The sequence below is a fragment of the Cyphomyrmex costatus genome, unplaced genomic scaffold (genome assembly GCF_001594065.2).
Source record: "Cyphomyrmex costatus isolate MS0001 unplaced genomic scaffold, Ccosl1.0 scaffold69, whole genome shotgun sequence".
NCBI lineage: Eukaryota > Metazoa > Arthropoda > Insecta > Hymenoptera > Formicidae > Cyphomyrmex > Cyphomyrmex costatus.
Window position 1 is genome coordinate 937,521 of NW_017280255.1, and position 17,494 is coordinate 955,014.

A 17,494-nucleotide genomic window follows, 5' to 3' on the forward strand; every position below is an offset into this window, starting at 1 on the left:
TCTTCGTTAAGCAATTGAATACGATTGAATTCATATTTAATATCATAGATCCGATCAATCATATTCAGTGACTCGACGAACAGTGTTAGTAGCTTGAATACAGCCATTATATGTTCTGAGAAGAAAATATGTAAAAAATAATTAATAAAATGGATGAGAAAAGAGCAGGTGTAATGTAACATAGACGTTGTTTCAATGTCTGAAGATTTAATTGACAATATAAAATAATGTATAACCAGATCAAAGAATTATACGAGAAATTTCAACTAAGTTGAACGAATTTCCTAAGAGGAAAGAATTATTTTAATTTCATTGTAATGATGATAAAGAACCGCAAGTTTACTTCGTAAGGAAAGCGCCGTTACTCTGCACACGAGTTTAAGAGTGAATACCATATCATATACATATATGTTACGTTACGAGCACTAACTGTAATTATTGATACATTAACAATAATATTATCATTATTATCACTTGAATTAGAATTAATTATTTTGGCAACTTACGGTTCGATGAAAATTTAATATATATTTTACATTTACCGCATGTACGCACGGCTTTAATTATTCTCACCGCAATGTCATACCATGTGTTGTATGTAGTCCATTCTCAATAAACATTTTACAAGATTGTTACATGTGTCCCGTCTTCGGTTTTATAAAAAAATTTATTTATACATATATATATTTATGAAAGTAAGAAAATACGAAACGACACACTAAGGAATTATTATTGAGATAAACGTAAACATATTTTAAATTACAAGGTTCCTTCCAAAGGGGCTCAGGATCATTCTTGAGCATAGGAGGGGCAGGGGAGAGTTAAGTTTTTATAAGAACTATTAATATTAAGGTAATAATCATACAGAGATGATATTTTTATGTATACGTGTAAATTAATTTTTTTTTAGCTGTTTATTATGTAAAAGGTGAATTGCGTGTGTATCTCTTTTCTCCATCTCAATGAATTCGGATCGTACGTTGGTGGCGGCGATTTAATAAACATGATAGAGCGGCATGAGTTTTTCTCTCGTACACACACTCTGTCTTGCTCTCTCTCTTTCTCTCTCTGCATAAGGATAGGTCAGGCTTTTTCCGTTTTTAGTGGCACTGTTATCCGTTAGCTTTATGCTGAGCGTCGGTATCTTTCTTACAGTGCTTACGGCTTCCCTGCATTAATACATCACATACATACGTTATATAAATTATCCACCACAACATTGCTAATAGGAAAGAAGAAATAAAAGCCCAGAACGGTCAAAGCTAAACCTTTAACGTTTAAATAATTCGATGTGATTTTGTATATACTATACATGTATATACATACATATATATTACATTTGTAATCATTTTTCTATTTCCTATTGATTGTGTTTTTACATGTACAATCCAATATGATATTCTTATTGTTTAACATTACTAATATTACTCGCATCGTAAATAATAGGTATAAAATCATTTGTTTAATAATTATTTTGATAAAACTTACCAGAATTAAATAAGTCTTTCCATTTGAATATTTGTTCATCCCCTACAAACACTCCTCTTGGCTCTTTCTCACGCACCTCGCCACCTTTCGCTTAAATTCCGTGTAACTTTCTCTCCACTCTTTCTACAGTAAGAGAAAAAGAATAAATTAAGTTATTTATACCAAAAAAAAATACATGTAATATATTTTCTAATATATTCAGATACTTACGGCGGCATCCACATTAGCAGGGCTTTCATCATTAGGATCTGCAAGCATGCTAATAACACTTATCAGAATAGTTTCGACTGTGTGAACTGGTAACCACCGCTCGGAAGCTTTCTCGTATCCCCATTTGTCATCACCGGGTTCATGTAATATAGATATACAAACATCTCCATTTTTGTCGATATTTGGATGCCATATTTCGGTTATAAATTTCATTCTTGGTGGCCTAAGTGGGTATTCTTTTGGAAACTGTAAATGTGCTTTGAAGAAACCGCCTTCGTATAATGTATCCGGAGGTCCAATAATGAGTACTTCCCACCGATATATGTCATTGTCGTCTATGAGGCCTGCAGAAAACCCTTCTACTGGGTTTTTATTTAATTCTGTAAGAGAGAATGAAAAATATTACTATATAATGTTAACAAGTATCAATTGTAAATTGTGCTTTGTAATAATCCAAGATATTTTATGTTCTAAAGAAATCAAAAAAACTTTAAATTGAAATATAAAGAAACTTTTAAGTTCTACCAAAGAATTTAACAAATAATATAATAATTAAGAAAAAAAATAACTAAGCAAAAAACTAATATTATATAATATCTATATAATCATATACATATGAAAGATTATAAATCAAGCGAGACATATTAGAACATTTGCTCCAAAAAAGATCTACAAAATTATCCTCTACAAGTACATTTCACACTGTGTCTATGTGTGTTGTGTGTATTGAGCTACACTAGACACTTCAGAACAACAATAGATTCCGTTTAAATGTCATAGGTCAATCTTCCTTGACAGCATCATTCTCTAAACTTATTATTACTTAAAATTTGTTCGAAAGCGAGAAAAAAATACAAAAAGAGCAGTGTTTTCAGATAAATAATCAAGACCGTGATAAAAGTTCCAAATAAATATGACGCAAACGCAATGACAGATTACAGAAGAGAACGTTAGAGCGTCTAGGTTATGTTCCCCAATCGATTCTGTGAAGCATAAAAAAAAAAAGGGGGAAAAAGCAGCATCTCCGAGCGAGTGATCTGTGATCGCAATCGCGCGTGCACGTGCACGCGCGGATGTTTACGCTTCTGCGAATCCCGGGATGCACGGGACGCGTCGAGCAGCCAGTGCGGCGTGTCCAGGATGGGACGCGCGGCGTATAGGTTAAGTTCGCCCGTGTGCGAGATCGCCGCCACAAGAGAACCGCGCGCGGTGCGGTGAGTCAGCCCGACGTGCTCCGCGCGAAGGAGATGAAGCACGAGGTTACTGACGCGACGGTGCTCTCTCTCTCTCTCGCGCGCGCACGCAGTTCGACTCCGTCCTACGTCGCACAAAGAGAGGCGAAACTCCGAGAAGCATTTTTCGTGGCGTCGATCTCGTCTGGAACAGGGGAGCATGGCCCGAAGGCGGCTGACCTTCGATGGTCGTTGCACGGCGCGCTTTTGCTTGCTCCTTCTTTCCCTCCTTCTTTCTCTTTCTTTCTCTCGCACTCTCTCCGGTTCTGTCTCTCTCTCTCTCTCTCTCTCCCTCTTTCTCTCTTTCTCTCTCATTCCCTCGCTCGCTCTCGTGCTCGTCCCTATCTCTGTACTGTGTGTGTGTCTCCTACTTTTTTTTTTATTTTTATTTTATTTTCTGTCGCTCGCGCTTCTCCACTCGATGTTTTTTTCCGTCGCTCATGAGGAGAAATGTGCGCGACGGCAGTGACGCGCATACGCTATAAATAACGAGGCTTGCAATTATTTTCGGGCACGAGACGAGATCGGCCTTCGCTCTCTCTCTCTCGACACCGACGTCGTCCTCGTCCTCCTCGTCCTCGTCGTCGCGGCCGTGTAAGGAACATCGCACGCGACGAACCGATCGACTCGTCGGCGACGGGGGAAACGGAGCGGAGGGGAAGAGGGAGAACAAGTCGAAGTTGTAAGATTATTGCGGCATGCCGTGGACGACGGACGAGGGGGCGACGTTACGCCGCCGCTTAGGTTAACGTTATTCACGGCGCAGCATACACACGACTCTCCGCGGGTGAACGTATTGATTTTCACGCCCCGTGCGCGCGGTCGTAGCGAGCCGGCGACGAGGACGATGTGCCGAGCGGCGAATGCGGCCGTGGGTTTCACAGCACGACGGTTTCCGACGAGGACGAGCGCGAGGCCGTCAGTGGAGGCACGTCAGGCCTGCCAGGCACGACGGCAGCGAGTCCTTCGGAAATCGCGAGTCACACGACTTGGATTCCCCGTTCAGTCGCGCTTCGCGCTTCCGTCAAACGCACTTAACACTCGCACCGCGCTCACATTGTACCTGCTAATTGTTTCCGTAATAACAGCGCGGACTGTGGCTCTGACATTAATAAAAGTTCAGTTAAATAAGACTAAGACTGAAAACAATCACTTTTGCTTGACTGGAAAGATGGCTAGGTACGTCGCGGAAGCGGTGACCACGCATGCGCCACTGGCTAAACATATGTTCTTCCGTCCCGAGCTCTGCGCCGGCCTGTGCATCGCGTTGGCGGTGCTGCACCGAGCGATAATCGGCCGAAGCTTTGACTAAAACGAAACACTCGGGCAATCCGTGAATAAAACAGATTGACGTTGGTAAAAAAGTGATCGTGAAGCGAATTGTAAAATTCCAACTGTACCGACAAACGATAAAAATATTCAAATCTATAATGATCGATTATGAATACTTGCAAAATATAATTCGAGCTTGCACTGTAGAGTGCAGGTTTGAGGCGTGCAAAACAATATAATGTGTATGTATTATATATATTATGTTAATTAGAATAATGAATTTTATTATTAAAATTGACACAAGAACTAAATAATAAACACGTGTTGTGATTTTTTTTAAACTAAAATAAAATTATAATCCTAAATTATTTTATTTTGCTTAAACAGAACTTGTAACGAATAGAATTTATATAAATAATATTTTTATTTAATTACTAAATATAATTTACAAAAATGTGCGTAATATAATAAATATATATTATAATTATTTAATTATTTCCTATATTTCTTAATTTATTATTATATAATCAAAATTATAAATGTCTAATTTATTTAAATAGAAGAATATATAAAATAAAATGTTAATATTGCTTAACAAGCAATAACGCGAAATGTTATTTTAATGAAAAAAATCAGTAAAATATTGATAAGAATAAAAAAATCATGTCTTATTATGATTTTTAATTACATTTAATTACTAATTTAATTAAAAATCGAATTAAAATAATAGTAAAATTTTGAAATCTGTGTTGTAACACAATTGCAATAATTTTATGGAAAATAAAAGAAATACTATAAATGAGATTCACGTAGTAAATGTAAAATGTTTTCTCGGGAATTATTATGACGGGTGATAAGATTCGAGTATGCACTCTAGTTTCTAGCAGAAAGAAAGAAAAGAAACTCATACTGCTCATCACTACAGCGAGAAAGAATCTGCCCAATATGAGAAAAAAGGAATAAAGAATAGAAATAAAAAGAGGATCGACGGTTATGTATCTTTGCCTTCTCGGCAATTTCGCACGGTTACATTCGAGATTTATGGCCCGATTTCGATTCCATTTCGCGCCGCGGTTTGTTTACTTATTGGCATCCAGAATATGTGCACGGGCTGATGTTACGTCCATGCAGGTTTGTATCGCTTCGATGCTATCATCCAGATTTATCTATTGTGCTATTGAGATGAGACGGTGAAATGGAGATGATCACGCAATGCGAAATTCAGACGGTTCCCCATAAATTGACATTAGATTGAAATATTCATGAATACTAACAAATATTGTGATATATCGAAAAAGAAAATTCCAAACATGTAAACAAGAGCTCTATATATTAATACATTCTTTAATGCATATTTCTTCATAGTTAATCATTATTAACAATATAATAAATTAATTTTTGAAACAATTTTGTTAGCATTTTCATTAAAATTAAGCAAAATTATTATCTCTTTTTGTTATTCTTTCCATCGTTATTTAACCAAATAAAAATCTTTGATACTTATATATAACTTCTTTATTATTTCATTTGATAGAACACGAATTGACAGAGTTTAATGCTCTCGTTTTAAATTGAGAACATTCTATTGCATTAATTATGAAGTCGTGTCTTCTTTTTCTTCTTCTTCTTCTTAGTAGAATGGTAATTTAATTTACTGTGTCATATATCAATCACGATATATATGCATTATTATCATATGATATCTTTCACTGACGAGAATATTTCTATTACTATTATCGTTGCTTCTTAATTACTCCGAACGACATTAGTATTCATCGCGTGATTAGGCCTCATATCGAATTATACAGCATTACGGCGATAAAAGATGGAAATCATTTTCAATCCCGTTGTATCACTGGATCGATAGGTCTGAAGCATATTGGCTTTATAAATTCAGTACCGCCTGCACTGCAAATTGTATTCGCGAGCGAGATGTATTGCTCGGAGAAATCACCTTTGTGTCAAGATGAATAATTTTTTCGTATATCTTAATAAATGTAACACATATACGAATATATAAAATAAAATTTACGATTTTTATGTTTGAAATGATCGATGATCAACGTCTATACTTCCAAATTCTTTATTCTTACCGCTTTCATACAATACCTTTTCTTTGATCTCCAAGAGTTAAAATTTTTTACTTCTTCTTGGCAGTATATTTACGATAAGAGTTACTAATATTACATTGGTGGTAAGATAAATTATGTACGAGTGAAACGAGTGAAACGAATGAAACGAATAAAGATTAACGATTAGACACAGATCGTTACACCAACGTATAATATTACCGAAGATGAAAAGGTTGATTATTTTATTGTTATATACAACATAAAAATTAATCAGACAAATTTTCATCAAGGTCAATATATATTATATATGTATATATACATATATATAAAATATATGTATACATATATATGAATATAAAATATACGTATAAAAGTTACCTTAAATACGAACTACTGAACATCAGTATTCTTAAAGAAAGTTATCTACGATGTAACTGCATACATTGCGTATACAAAAGAAAATTAAAATACGCGACAGTATATTGATAAAAATTCACTGAAATTTTTGATAAGTCCTCTTTATTATCTCCTATCGTAGGATACATTGCTTGACAAATGATTATACAGACGTACAATACCCAGCAAATCGTTCGCTTTGTATTTTACAATTTCGTCGGCCAATACTCCGCACCTTACTCGCCCTCACAGCTATTTACAGAATACAAGTTTAGTTTTGGTATACAATGTGAAATTTGAGAGAGACGATAGTATGTCCGCCGTGTGTACGCCTATATGTGCCTTTCTGACATTTTGGTTCTTTACATCTTGGATATTTATTAAATAATCTGTTCCGTTGAAAAAATTTTTAACATGGTAAAATTGTGCGTTATTTCTGGCATCGTCAGACCTTATCAAGATGAAGATATTAAACTTCGTTCCAGAACTTCGTTCCAGATGCTTGTGTATCTTTCAGGAATGCATGATCGTCGGAAAAAATGAGTTTATAAGCGAACCTTGGAAAACTTTAACTATGATTAATTCGCGGACACAGCAGGTCGCTATAAGCGTATAGAAAACTTTGTTTTGATCGACGACGCGCGCGAAGTTTAGAGAATCAGACATTTATTAAGATTTCCTCTGCTCGCGTAAAGAATTATTGAGATGATTTATGAGCGAAACACGAAAAGGATTAGACTGTCGCATTGTACGTTACTTAACAAACATCTTATATTTCTCTCTTCCAAAATCTAATATAATAGTTTAGAAATTTCAAAACTATTTACTCATTTAAAGCTTTTTGTAAATCAGAGATAACGCCATTAATTTTGCGAGAAAACAATTATTTATTGCAATATCTATAGACAAACTCGGCTTTATACTTTCTGATATATGTACGCTCTATGTAGAAAATAAAAATGTATCTTATACAAAATTTTTGTACATTTTTTTAACATAAAGCAAGAATGAATATTCTTTAAGTTCTATAAACATTATAATCTTAATCACATGAATAAAATAAATCCAAATCCAGCATGGACATTTCTTGCATATTTGCAACATTTAATTTCCTCTCTCACATTAACAAAATAAATAAATTGGTATTACAATAATGGAAAATTTCTCAAGTTATTTTTGTTGTTTAATAACAAGATCTATAATAACAAGAGTTTTCCACATTTACGTCTATTACATTCTAGGACAGTATCATATTTACAACCGTGAGTTTCAGTGAAAGCGATCGATAAGCGAGTCATGACGAATACGATTCGAAATAACTGGATTTTGACGCATTCTAACAATAAATTCTAATATAATATTATCGTACAGTGACATATTAATGCTATGTACAAGTAATATTTCATTAATGTCAGCAGTATATATCGATTTACTCGGTTTACAAACAAAGGCTCGAAGATTCAATTAATTTATGCATTATTTCATTAAAAAATAGCGCAATATTATAAAGGCGTAAATAAAAATATTTACTTTAATATTTACTTTAAATATTCGCTACTTTGGCATAACAGTAACGTAATAAACAATTACAAGTTTGTTGTAATGAGATGGGACGAAAATATGAATCAGAGATACACTTGATTGGATTTAATATCAGTTTGTGCTAAAATATTACATTACTGAGACACGGCACACTTTTGTATAAGACTATAGAAGGACGGCAGAAGCAAATCTCGTTACTTCATTAATTATAGAAGTTGAATTGTCGTCAGAATATTGTTGCAACTCAGACATTTGTAAAAGAAATTTCATTTCTGGAATATCTCTTCGAGATTTCCTCTCTTACAATTTCTCTTCCGACTTCAGCAGTAACGCTAATGATTTCTTCGGGTAGCAAACACTTATCTATTTAATGTTTGCCTTAAATCAAAATGTATAAACAATTATTTTATTCTAATAAAGAAATAGCATTTAATAATTTGTCACTTGAAAGATATCGGAGCTATAAAAGATGAGAACAAAGAAAACAAGATGAATAAATTACAAATAAGCACATTGATCAAATATTGCCAACTTTATGCAAAGTGAGTTTGCTGTAATTTAGTAGTACTTTACTCAGGTCCTTTGAAATGACAGTAGCCAGAAGTAGCAAGAACACTAATTGCCCTCGGTAAAAGCGCAATTGAGTATCAAGAGACATAGATTCGACTTTCCGAAGTTTTCGAAAACTCGACGGGCTCACAGGCTGATTCGCGCGCAGAATGAATATGTAAGGCGACAGCAGAAAACCATTAATTCCATTAAGTCGGTTGTTGGAAGGTCGGGCTGGCTTTGCTTTCTTTCACTCTTTTTTTTTTCCAAGGTTGAAACGCACCAATGAGGCTGAATCCCGTGGAGTTTGACTTTCATTGGATATTTCTCGTGCAAAATTGTCGCGCTAAAGTTTCGTGTCGACCATCGAGAGCTTTGAACTCGGTTATATTTCCCTGGAGTACGACAGAGGAAACCGGAACGTAAGGGCGAAAGATGAGGAGCTACATAGGAAAGAAAATCCGGTGAAAGGAGAGAATCCAGTCTGGACTTTTGCCGCGCTGGGACCTCGTTCTAGACTCATAGACAGCGTTATATATGAACGTAAAAAATTACTAACCACAATCTGCTATATATTTTGTAATGAAGTAATTATGCTAATTGAAGAAAATAAGGATGCTTTCTTTCACCACAATGCTTGTGAGATAATGCATTCTTATTTCACAATCTGTTAGAAAACTGTATGTAAATCAAATAAATCAAAGAATGATAAAGAGAAATAATAATGGGAGAATAAAAGAATAAAAAAAAGAAATAAAAGATTTTTCTTCTTATTGAAAATGATACAATATTTCTATGAAATGGCATAGAATATCATGTAATATCGAGATAATACTAAGAACTCTTTCTCTCTCTCTCTCTAGATAATAAGTTAACATCAATTAAATCATTTTGAAAAATGCAAGATTGCGCATATTTATTATTTTAAATTTTTCTTCGTCTCGAGTAGCAAAATGATGATACGATACGATACATATATGCTATTTTGATGTAGCCAAATTCACTTACATTTAACGAATTCAATATCTGCAGTGAAAAGTTACGTCAAACTTTAATTCGCTTCACAAGTTCACCTCGTAAATGAGTCTATTATCTCGAGAGGAAACTTCGAAAGAATTAAAAGTGATCTAAAATAGCACGACTAAAAAAAACCGTAAGTCCTAAGTACCATACAAGAATATCGATTAATATAACTTTAATCAGAGCGTTATGCAAAATATCAATCGCGCGGTATCATTCTTTTTTTTTCTCTTTTTTTTCGAAGTACCTTATCTTTAACCAAGAAATGCGGCGGCCAACTTTTAAGCATTTCTTTCGGCATTCGCAATCGTGACACGCCGGCGGTTATTGCACGACTCCTCGCGTACACGGGGACGTATATGGAAAGTTGTAAATAGATTCTCGCAACAAATCGCCGCAGCGCCAGCTTGGAGCAAGCGCCCGCTTCGACTCGAACTCGAGTGTGAGGAAGTTTGTACGAGCGGGTTGGATCGATGGCTGGATGGCCTGGTACGAGCACCAAAGTAAAGTTTGTCTTGGCTACCGGCCACGACCCTCCATCGAATCACCGACGGAGTGATAACGATAACTCTAGCAACTGCTCAAGCCAGTATCGATTGTCATTAGACACCGTACGAAATTCTCTCGCCTGCAAGCTGCACGGCGCGACGGGGCCCTACAGCCTTCTCAGCGATTCACTTGGCGCTTTTAATATCGAGCTGATGTACGTACGATCGCTCGTAAGTGAAGAGACGGCCGACAAAATCCCTTATACTGTATGATATGTTACAGGAAACAGAAGAAGGGACACTTTTTTAAATCGCTCTGGAACCATTTCATTCCTCTGCGTCGTGCGTGACAAGGTTTCGCGTCAGTTCGGCGCAGTTTTCACATCATACTCGCAAAGAAAGTTTATCTAGTATAAAAAAATACAAGTTAAATTTAATTTAACATGAATTTTATTCTATCTTTATATTATAGATTTTAAATTATATATAATCTATATCCGCGTAAGGATATGTAAAGAATATTCATAATGTGTGGCAACATAGGCGTGCTCATAATATTAATCGCCACGCACATAGGTCGCCCCATACGCAGCAAAAATAATCATTTACAGCTAATTCACAGTTATGCTTTGCTTACGCATTTTTCTCGTAGACTATTCGAGTATTAATATGAAAGAACAGAGATAGTGTGTCGTCCTAAACGCAATATCCTTAGGGATTAATGCCTATCCGTAAGTACCTTAGTTATTGTTCTTGAGCACAGAATTTGATTTCATTCATTCATAGATTCTAGCGTCCAGCCAGATGGCAGTATAACAAATAACACATTGCTAATTATTATTACAATATTACAAGACTCACTATACAATTGTCGCTGAACAAATGATCATTCTTTAACACGCTGAGTTAACATTACAATTAAAACATTACAATTAATAGATTCTTTCTGCGTATTCAAATAGTCAATATCTTTAAATAATTCCTTCATTCCATTGAATGCGACATTCTTTCAATTATCATACCATTCTCCGGAAATGTAATCTTTGTTCACCGACAATCGGGCTGCTATCTTCGCAGCTTTCCACGTACGGCAGTGTGATTGAAATTACAGTTCGGTAGAATTGCGAGGACGTAGGAAAAGTGACAGATCGATCGATAAACTGGTACGCGCGCGAGTAACCGCGTACCTTCAATCTGTCTGAGCTAGACGCAAGGATCGATAGCTTAGTTATATTACAGACAAGAACGCGTTTACTTTGTGAACGCTTAAATACGGAAATATAAAAAATTCTTACATGTCCCTATCTAAGTAGGCGTGTAGAAACATTAAGTCGGTCGCCGTTCGCAAGCCAGGACGTCCTCGAAATCTCATTGAATATTAAACGGGTGAGCTATGCTCAAATCCGTGGGAACACTTAGATCGCTCATAATCAAACGAGTTTGCTCCATGTTCACTAAAAAATCAATATCAAGAGTAAACTGAATCATTATCGGAAATTAATTTATAATAAAAAAAAATCCTGAAATTAATTTCGTAAAAAAGAAAAATTTTGTCGTGATTTTCTTTAAAAGTTACATGAATTATGATGTTATTATTCAGAAAATATGTTAATTCGTCAAAGGTCGTTGCCGGATCTGTTGTTTTACTATAAGTCAGACTTCCGCAAAAGTGGATCGTAAAACGAAATGGTAAAAGTACTTCCACAACACAAATATGAGAAGATCTAATCTAAAATATTCAAAATTTACGTTTAGAAATGCATACATGCATACATTTAATGTGTTCATCTTTTTTATTTATATTTATGTTAAAACATTTTCAAAATTTTATATTAGTATCTTGTTTTTGTATGAAGTATCTAAAACATTCTTTAAGACACTGTGTTTTTTTAAGATGTTATTTATATTGAAGAAATATCAATTTTTCAGCCGATTCCACGGCTTTCTTAGGAAACAGCAACGGTATACGTGACGCGAATAAAGAAGATAGGGAAATAAAAGAGGAGTTTCAACATTCCCGTGCACGAACAGCGTACCAGTTGCGAATGAAATGCACCATTGCCCCTTGGGAAATTATTTTATGCCGGTCATTTACTCTATTCATTTTATCGACGACGTAAACGTAATTTCCTGTCATTAATGTCGGTACGCAAATGTCTGACTAGTAATAGATAATTACTCATGGCTTCTGAAATTTTATACTCTTCGTGATTTCTTTAATTAATCCGTATTAGTTTAAGCTACACGACGCAAAGTGACTGCATTTACGAGTACCGATTTTAAATAGTACGTCTGTATCTTGGAACGTTATGTATTTTTAATTTGTATCTTTAGCATAAAGTCTGCGTAAAGTAAAATTTTGGCAACACCATTTGCATTTTATCTTTTTGGTACATACATCCTTTTGTAAAAGTAGTAACTTCATACTTTAGGAATATCCAGCAAATATTTATTAAAGACGTTTCAAAATTAACATAGCAATATTTATGGAAGTTCAAGACATTTCTACCACATAAATTTGAGAGATTTTGTCTATTTTAGATGCCTCTTATTTAGAACTCATGTAAGATACAAAAACAAGACGCATAATTATAAAAATATTATCATAAAAATTAATATCACTAATATAAAAGTCGAAAATTTCAATATTGAATCACGCTGTCACAATTTTATTTCAATTATCGTGATATAAGTTTCGAGATGAAGAGAAAATAATTATAATCAAACAATTGGTATCAAAAAATATTAAAATATTGAATTTACTTTTACATTAATTTATTATTCTTATTATGTACGAGCGAAAACGAAATCTATTTTACGTCGATTTCAAGGAGGATGTCCTACTTGCATTAACGGTTTAAGCGCTTATCATTTTTCAATTTTTCGAATGTGTTCCAGATAACGCTCTGCATACGCTCATTAGTATTATTACTAATGGAAACGTATTAATGATTCTATCATTAATCGTTGAATTTAGACATGTCAAATAGTATAATACATATATTAAGATAGTGTAAAAAACATTATATATACAATCGCGTCTATCACGAACAAAAAAACGACATTAGTAAGTAACTTCAGCAATGAAATTAAATAATAATTAAATTTTTTAAATTCATGTCTAAATAATTTTATAACACTATATCTATATTTCTAATAAATCAAACAAAAATATAAAATTTGAGCACCGTTACTTTCGTGACTTCGTTAAAGTTAGCGTGTCTTAACTATGAATTCAACGTTAATAATAGATTCAACAAAACCTTTTTTCCGTCGCAATCTGACACGATTTTAGCATATATAACATGTTATATATACCTATCCATCTGGATTACGAGCCATAAAAACGCTGCTAGATAATCTCCAATTGATTGAACCTGCAGGTCGCCAGACTGTCATTCTCCGGAAATCCGCATCTAAGTTTCACATTTCCGTATTTTCCTCGGCCTCCTCGTCGACCTTGGGCAACATATAGACAGCAGAGATCGGAGGGACATGATCCTCAAGCTTCAGGATCGGTTTGCAATCTCTGGTAACGTCTACCTGATTGAAGGTGTCTTTTAGGATGTTGATCTCATTCTCGTGCGCGAATATATTGGTGGGTGGTTCCGTGCCACATATATTGTTCTCGTCGGTGCCGTTCCTGTGGCACAGATTGCCCGACGGAAATTGTCACGAGGTCAGAGCGAACGGATCCGTCGATAGCTCATCTACGGACGAGCTCGGCTTCACCGGCTCCGGTTTGTCTGTTTGGTGACTCAGCCGATGGACAATCTCGTCGTGGAGGATGTTGAAACACATCGCCGTCAAGGCCATTCCTGACATTATATAGCAGGAGCAAAACCAGACCGTCACGTTTCTCGAGGTGGCGAGGGTGTGGCGAGGATAAGAACCGGGCACCATGTCGCCGAAACCGATAGTGCTCAGGCTCATGAAGCAGAAATAGCTCGCATCTAAATGTAGAAGAAGCGCTAGCCGTTAGCTTTTAGAGAGTATAAACTTTATATATCTAGTACATATACCATGTTTACATAAACTGCATATATTATACGTCGCAGAATTTATGCCAATCTGATACAAATACAGGAAAACGATCATTTTATTTTTTTTTTTTAAATGCTTTGAGACTCTTATCGAATATATACGTTTATATGAAAAACTATTGGAATTCACGTTGAGAAGTAACGCAACACTAAACACTAAATTTATGAAGTTTTTTTACCGACATAAATGGGGAACTTACCTATGAATGACCAACCGTCCAATTTATGCAGAGTGAATGCTCCGGCGATGATGTAACACAGCATCGCACCAAGGCAGATACTGATTGGCGCGAGTATGGTAACGTTCGGTCTGTCGCCGGAGCCAAGACTCGAAACTTCATCCTTCGGGCTAGCTTTGATTTCCACGGTGCTATTGAACGTCGATGCATTCGCGCGAACGTAAAAGGGCTCCTGCAGCTGTAACTGTTGCTGTTGCTGTTGCGCGAGCTCCTCCTGCTGTCGCTTCTTTTTCATCCGTCGCTCTTTCTCCTACATAAGAGAAAATACCCAAAAATGGAAAATCCGTTCATATCTGCATGTCAACACACGAGAATGACCATTCTACATGTGTACCAATTACATTCGTGTTGCGTCGCAACACTTTCGAGTGAACGCCAACATCGTTTACACTCTTGTGTTTCGAGTGCCGGGGATTTCGAAGGCTGATCCAATTTTATTTGAATAGCGCTCTAACAATAACCAATCAATGGTACGGCAACGATTAATCCTTATCGATCGTCAACAGGACACGCGTATCCTGCCGACACAGACGATGCGACATATGCATTTGCCATCACGCATACCCAGTTTATTCAAAGGGAGAAAGATCGTATCACTGACATCCGCGATTAAATTTTTTATCGTCTAACGATGAAAAATTTTCAACGAAGCATGTCATCGCTAACCTGCATCCGCCTCTCGTCGTAACAACAATAGCCGCAATTCGAGCAGAGACAGCAACAGAGAGCTCGCGTGAAAACGCCTCTGGCGCATCTCGACAAGAGACCTCCCGCACTAGACAGGTAGACCAAGGTCAAGGGTATCCCAAGACAGGCGTAACCCATTGTAGCAACTTTGCCCCAAGTAGATTTCGGCGTGATACTTCCGCAACCTGTGAACACAGAATAGAAAAGAAATTTAGGTTTATCGAGAAATCGATAAGATATAATCGGTACAGGAAGTATACTGTCGTGGTCATTTTCCGCGGCATTTAATTCTTTTGAACAGAGTCGTTCTAGCATACGATACCGTAGCGATATTACGATGGAAAAGAACAGCGATAAACTCGCAGTAGTTAATTTCTCGCAATGTTAGCTTGCTGGATATTTAAGGGATAATATTCGCGGTGGTTTACTTACGCTAATTAACCGCTGTGGTAATAAGAACTTTGTGTAATGTGGAATCATGAGTAAATTGATTTGTGCATGTAAATGTGTGCACAAGACGCGACCACAGACGCGTGTGTGCACATATGTATAATTCGTGTATGGGCGAATTAAGCGCGCCTAAGGTGAGTTTATGTAGAATACAATACGGAAAAGATTCCCTTTTTCAGCGATTATTTCTGTCAGCGGGTAAGTTTAAAATCTTGAATAAAAAAGATCAAATTTATTATCGTTCCAATGATTTCGCTCAGAAATAATTCTGTGGCATAAGTTTTCTTATTATAATTCATATCCCGAATCAAAATTGATTAAGTTTTATAAAATCGATATCTAGGTCAACGCAAAGCCCACGCTCAGAAAGTTGGAACATAAAGCGTTTGTAAAAATTCGTAGAATTTCTTCGGTATCGTAAAAGCTTAAGTTTCGGCAAACGTCGATCAATCGTAATCTCCACAAGCGATTCTCGCAATCGAGCAGTGGAATTTATAGTACAGCAGAAGCGTCCAATCGGGTTGCTATCCCGGGATGAATAAAAATATCTACGGTAAAAAATCTAACTAGAGTTTTTCTTCAATTTCGCAAAACAATCAAAAGCGTTATTTGATCAAGATACGAAGCTTTAATAAATTTTGACCCGTATCGCTGCGATGCAGGAAGAGAGACAAGCTACATATATTATGGTAAAAAAAAACTATTTTTCCTGTTGCTGATTTATAATGTAAAATTTATCTGATGACAGTTAATCATTATCTCGACAAGTTTGCAGAAATAAACAGCGATATTTATACAATATATTGCCAGAGAGGAATGTCAATACTTTTGACATCTAGCATTACCTCAGTTATTTTGTTATAAAAAAATTTTTATGATACTGCTAATTGAAAATTTCTCATGAAACAAATTATCAAAACGGATGATGCACTTTCTGTCATAAAAAATATTACTCTCACAAAAATATAAATACATATTATATTATAGTCTAGTACATTTATATCGCGTGTATGTGTGTGCGATAATATAAATACCCATTCATATCTTTTAGTAAAATGCGATTTTGCTAAAAGAGAGGGTGTACCATTTCAGAATCATAAGACTTCATATATTTTCCGAAGCATTTTTCTCATAAAATATCTTTTATTGTACAAGAGTAAAAAAACGTCACTTTTATACATCGGCAGATGTACGGCCAAAAGCTTTTAATAAAATGTTAACGTATGTTCGTATGTCTAAATTGTTACATCGATTAATTTTACTATCATGACGCGAAAGTTTTACGGAAGTAAAACAGCAGCAGCAGCTTTAAAACTCTATATTTTACGTAAAATCCTGATTATACACGATCCCTATTTTCCAAACAGAATAATACGTTAAGTATTGTGAAGCTATTTTATCGCCGACAAACAGCGTCATTAATCTCCGCAGGATAAATAGAAGCTCATTTTTCCGCGGAAATGCGAGAAAAACGATACCTTTCCAAAAACGCGTGAGCTTTTAGCTCTCTCGCGGAGCTGCCGTATTTGCGCATCGTTCAATCCCAATCCCGGCAGATCGACCTTATGGACGAGCGATGGAAGCAGCATAGAAGCGCAATATGCAGTTGTGCGCGCGTTTCGCAAGTCAATCCAAAAAAATTACGTATACACGGAGAATAAAAGAGACGGCAATAGGAAGAGAGTGGAAGAGAGCCGTTGCAGTGCGCGAAAGTCCGGCGGGACCTGAAAAAGCGCTCGGCCGAGATGCAGCACGAATCGATTGCTCGATGCCGCTTAAGATAATGGATCACCTATCGGAATTGCC

General features: G+C 35.9%; 2 protein-coding genes across 2 annotated transcripts in view; both read right to left on the reverse strand.

Moving 5' to 3' along the window:
* Positions 1–480: 480 nt before the first annotated feature.
* On the reverse strand, positions 481–4,138 carry Ube2g1 (ubiquitin-conjugating enzyme E2G 1). Its single transcript, XM_018547885.1, has 4 exons — positions 3,994–4,138; positions 1,699–2,078; positions 1,489–1,611; positions 481–1,169 (listed from the first exon to the last, which is right to left on the reverse strand). The coding sequence occupies exons 1-3, from the start codon at positions 4,037–4,039 to the stop codon at positions 1,531–1,533; spliced, it is 507 nt and encodes a 168-aa protein (XP_018403387.1). The 5' UTR covers positions 4,040–4,138; the 3' UTR covers positions 481–1,169; positions 1,489–1,530.
* Positions 4,139–13,941: 9,803 nt separating this feature from the next.
* Positions 13,942–17,494, reverse strand: part of LOC108780290 (TWiK family of potassium channels protein 7) — a 50,884-nt gene continuing 47,331 nt past the window's right edge. Inside the window, exons 3-5 of the mRNA XM_018547941.1 lie at positions 15,218–15,423; positions 14,513–14,801; positions 13,942–14,222 (exon numbers count right to left, since the gene is read on the reverse strand). Coding sequence (XP_018403443.1) covers positions 13,942–14,222; positions 14,513–14,801; positions 15,218–15,423 — 776 coding nt within the window. The remainder of the gene's footprint in view (positions 14,223–14,512; positions 14,802–15,217; positions 15,424–17,494) is intronic.

Coding starts and splice junctions, on each gene's coding strand:
- Ube2g1 (XM_018547885.1), bottom strand. CDS start 4,039: ATGTCAGAGCCACAGTCCGCGCTGTTATTACGGAAACAATTAGCAG. Junction 2,079..3,993: donor ATTACGGAAACAATTAGCAG/GTACAATGTGAG, acceptor TCTCTCTTACAG/AATTAAATAAAAACCCAGTA. Junction 1,612..1,698: donor CTGCTAATGTGGATGCCGCC/GTAAGTATCTGA, acceptor CTCTTACTGTAG/AAAGAGTGGAGAGAAAGTTA.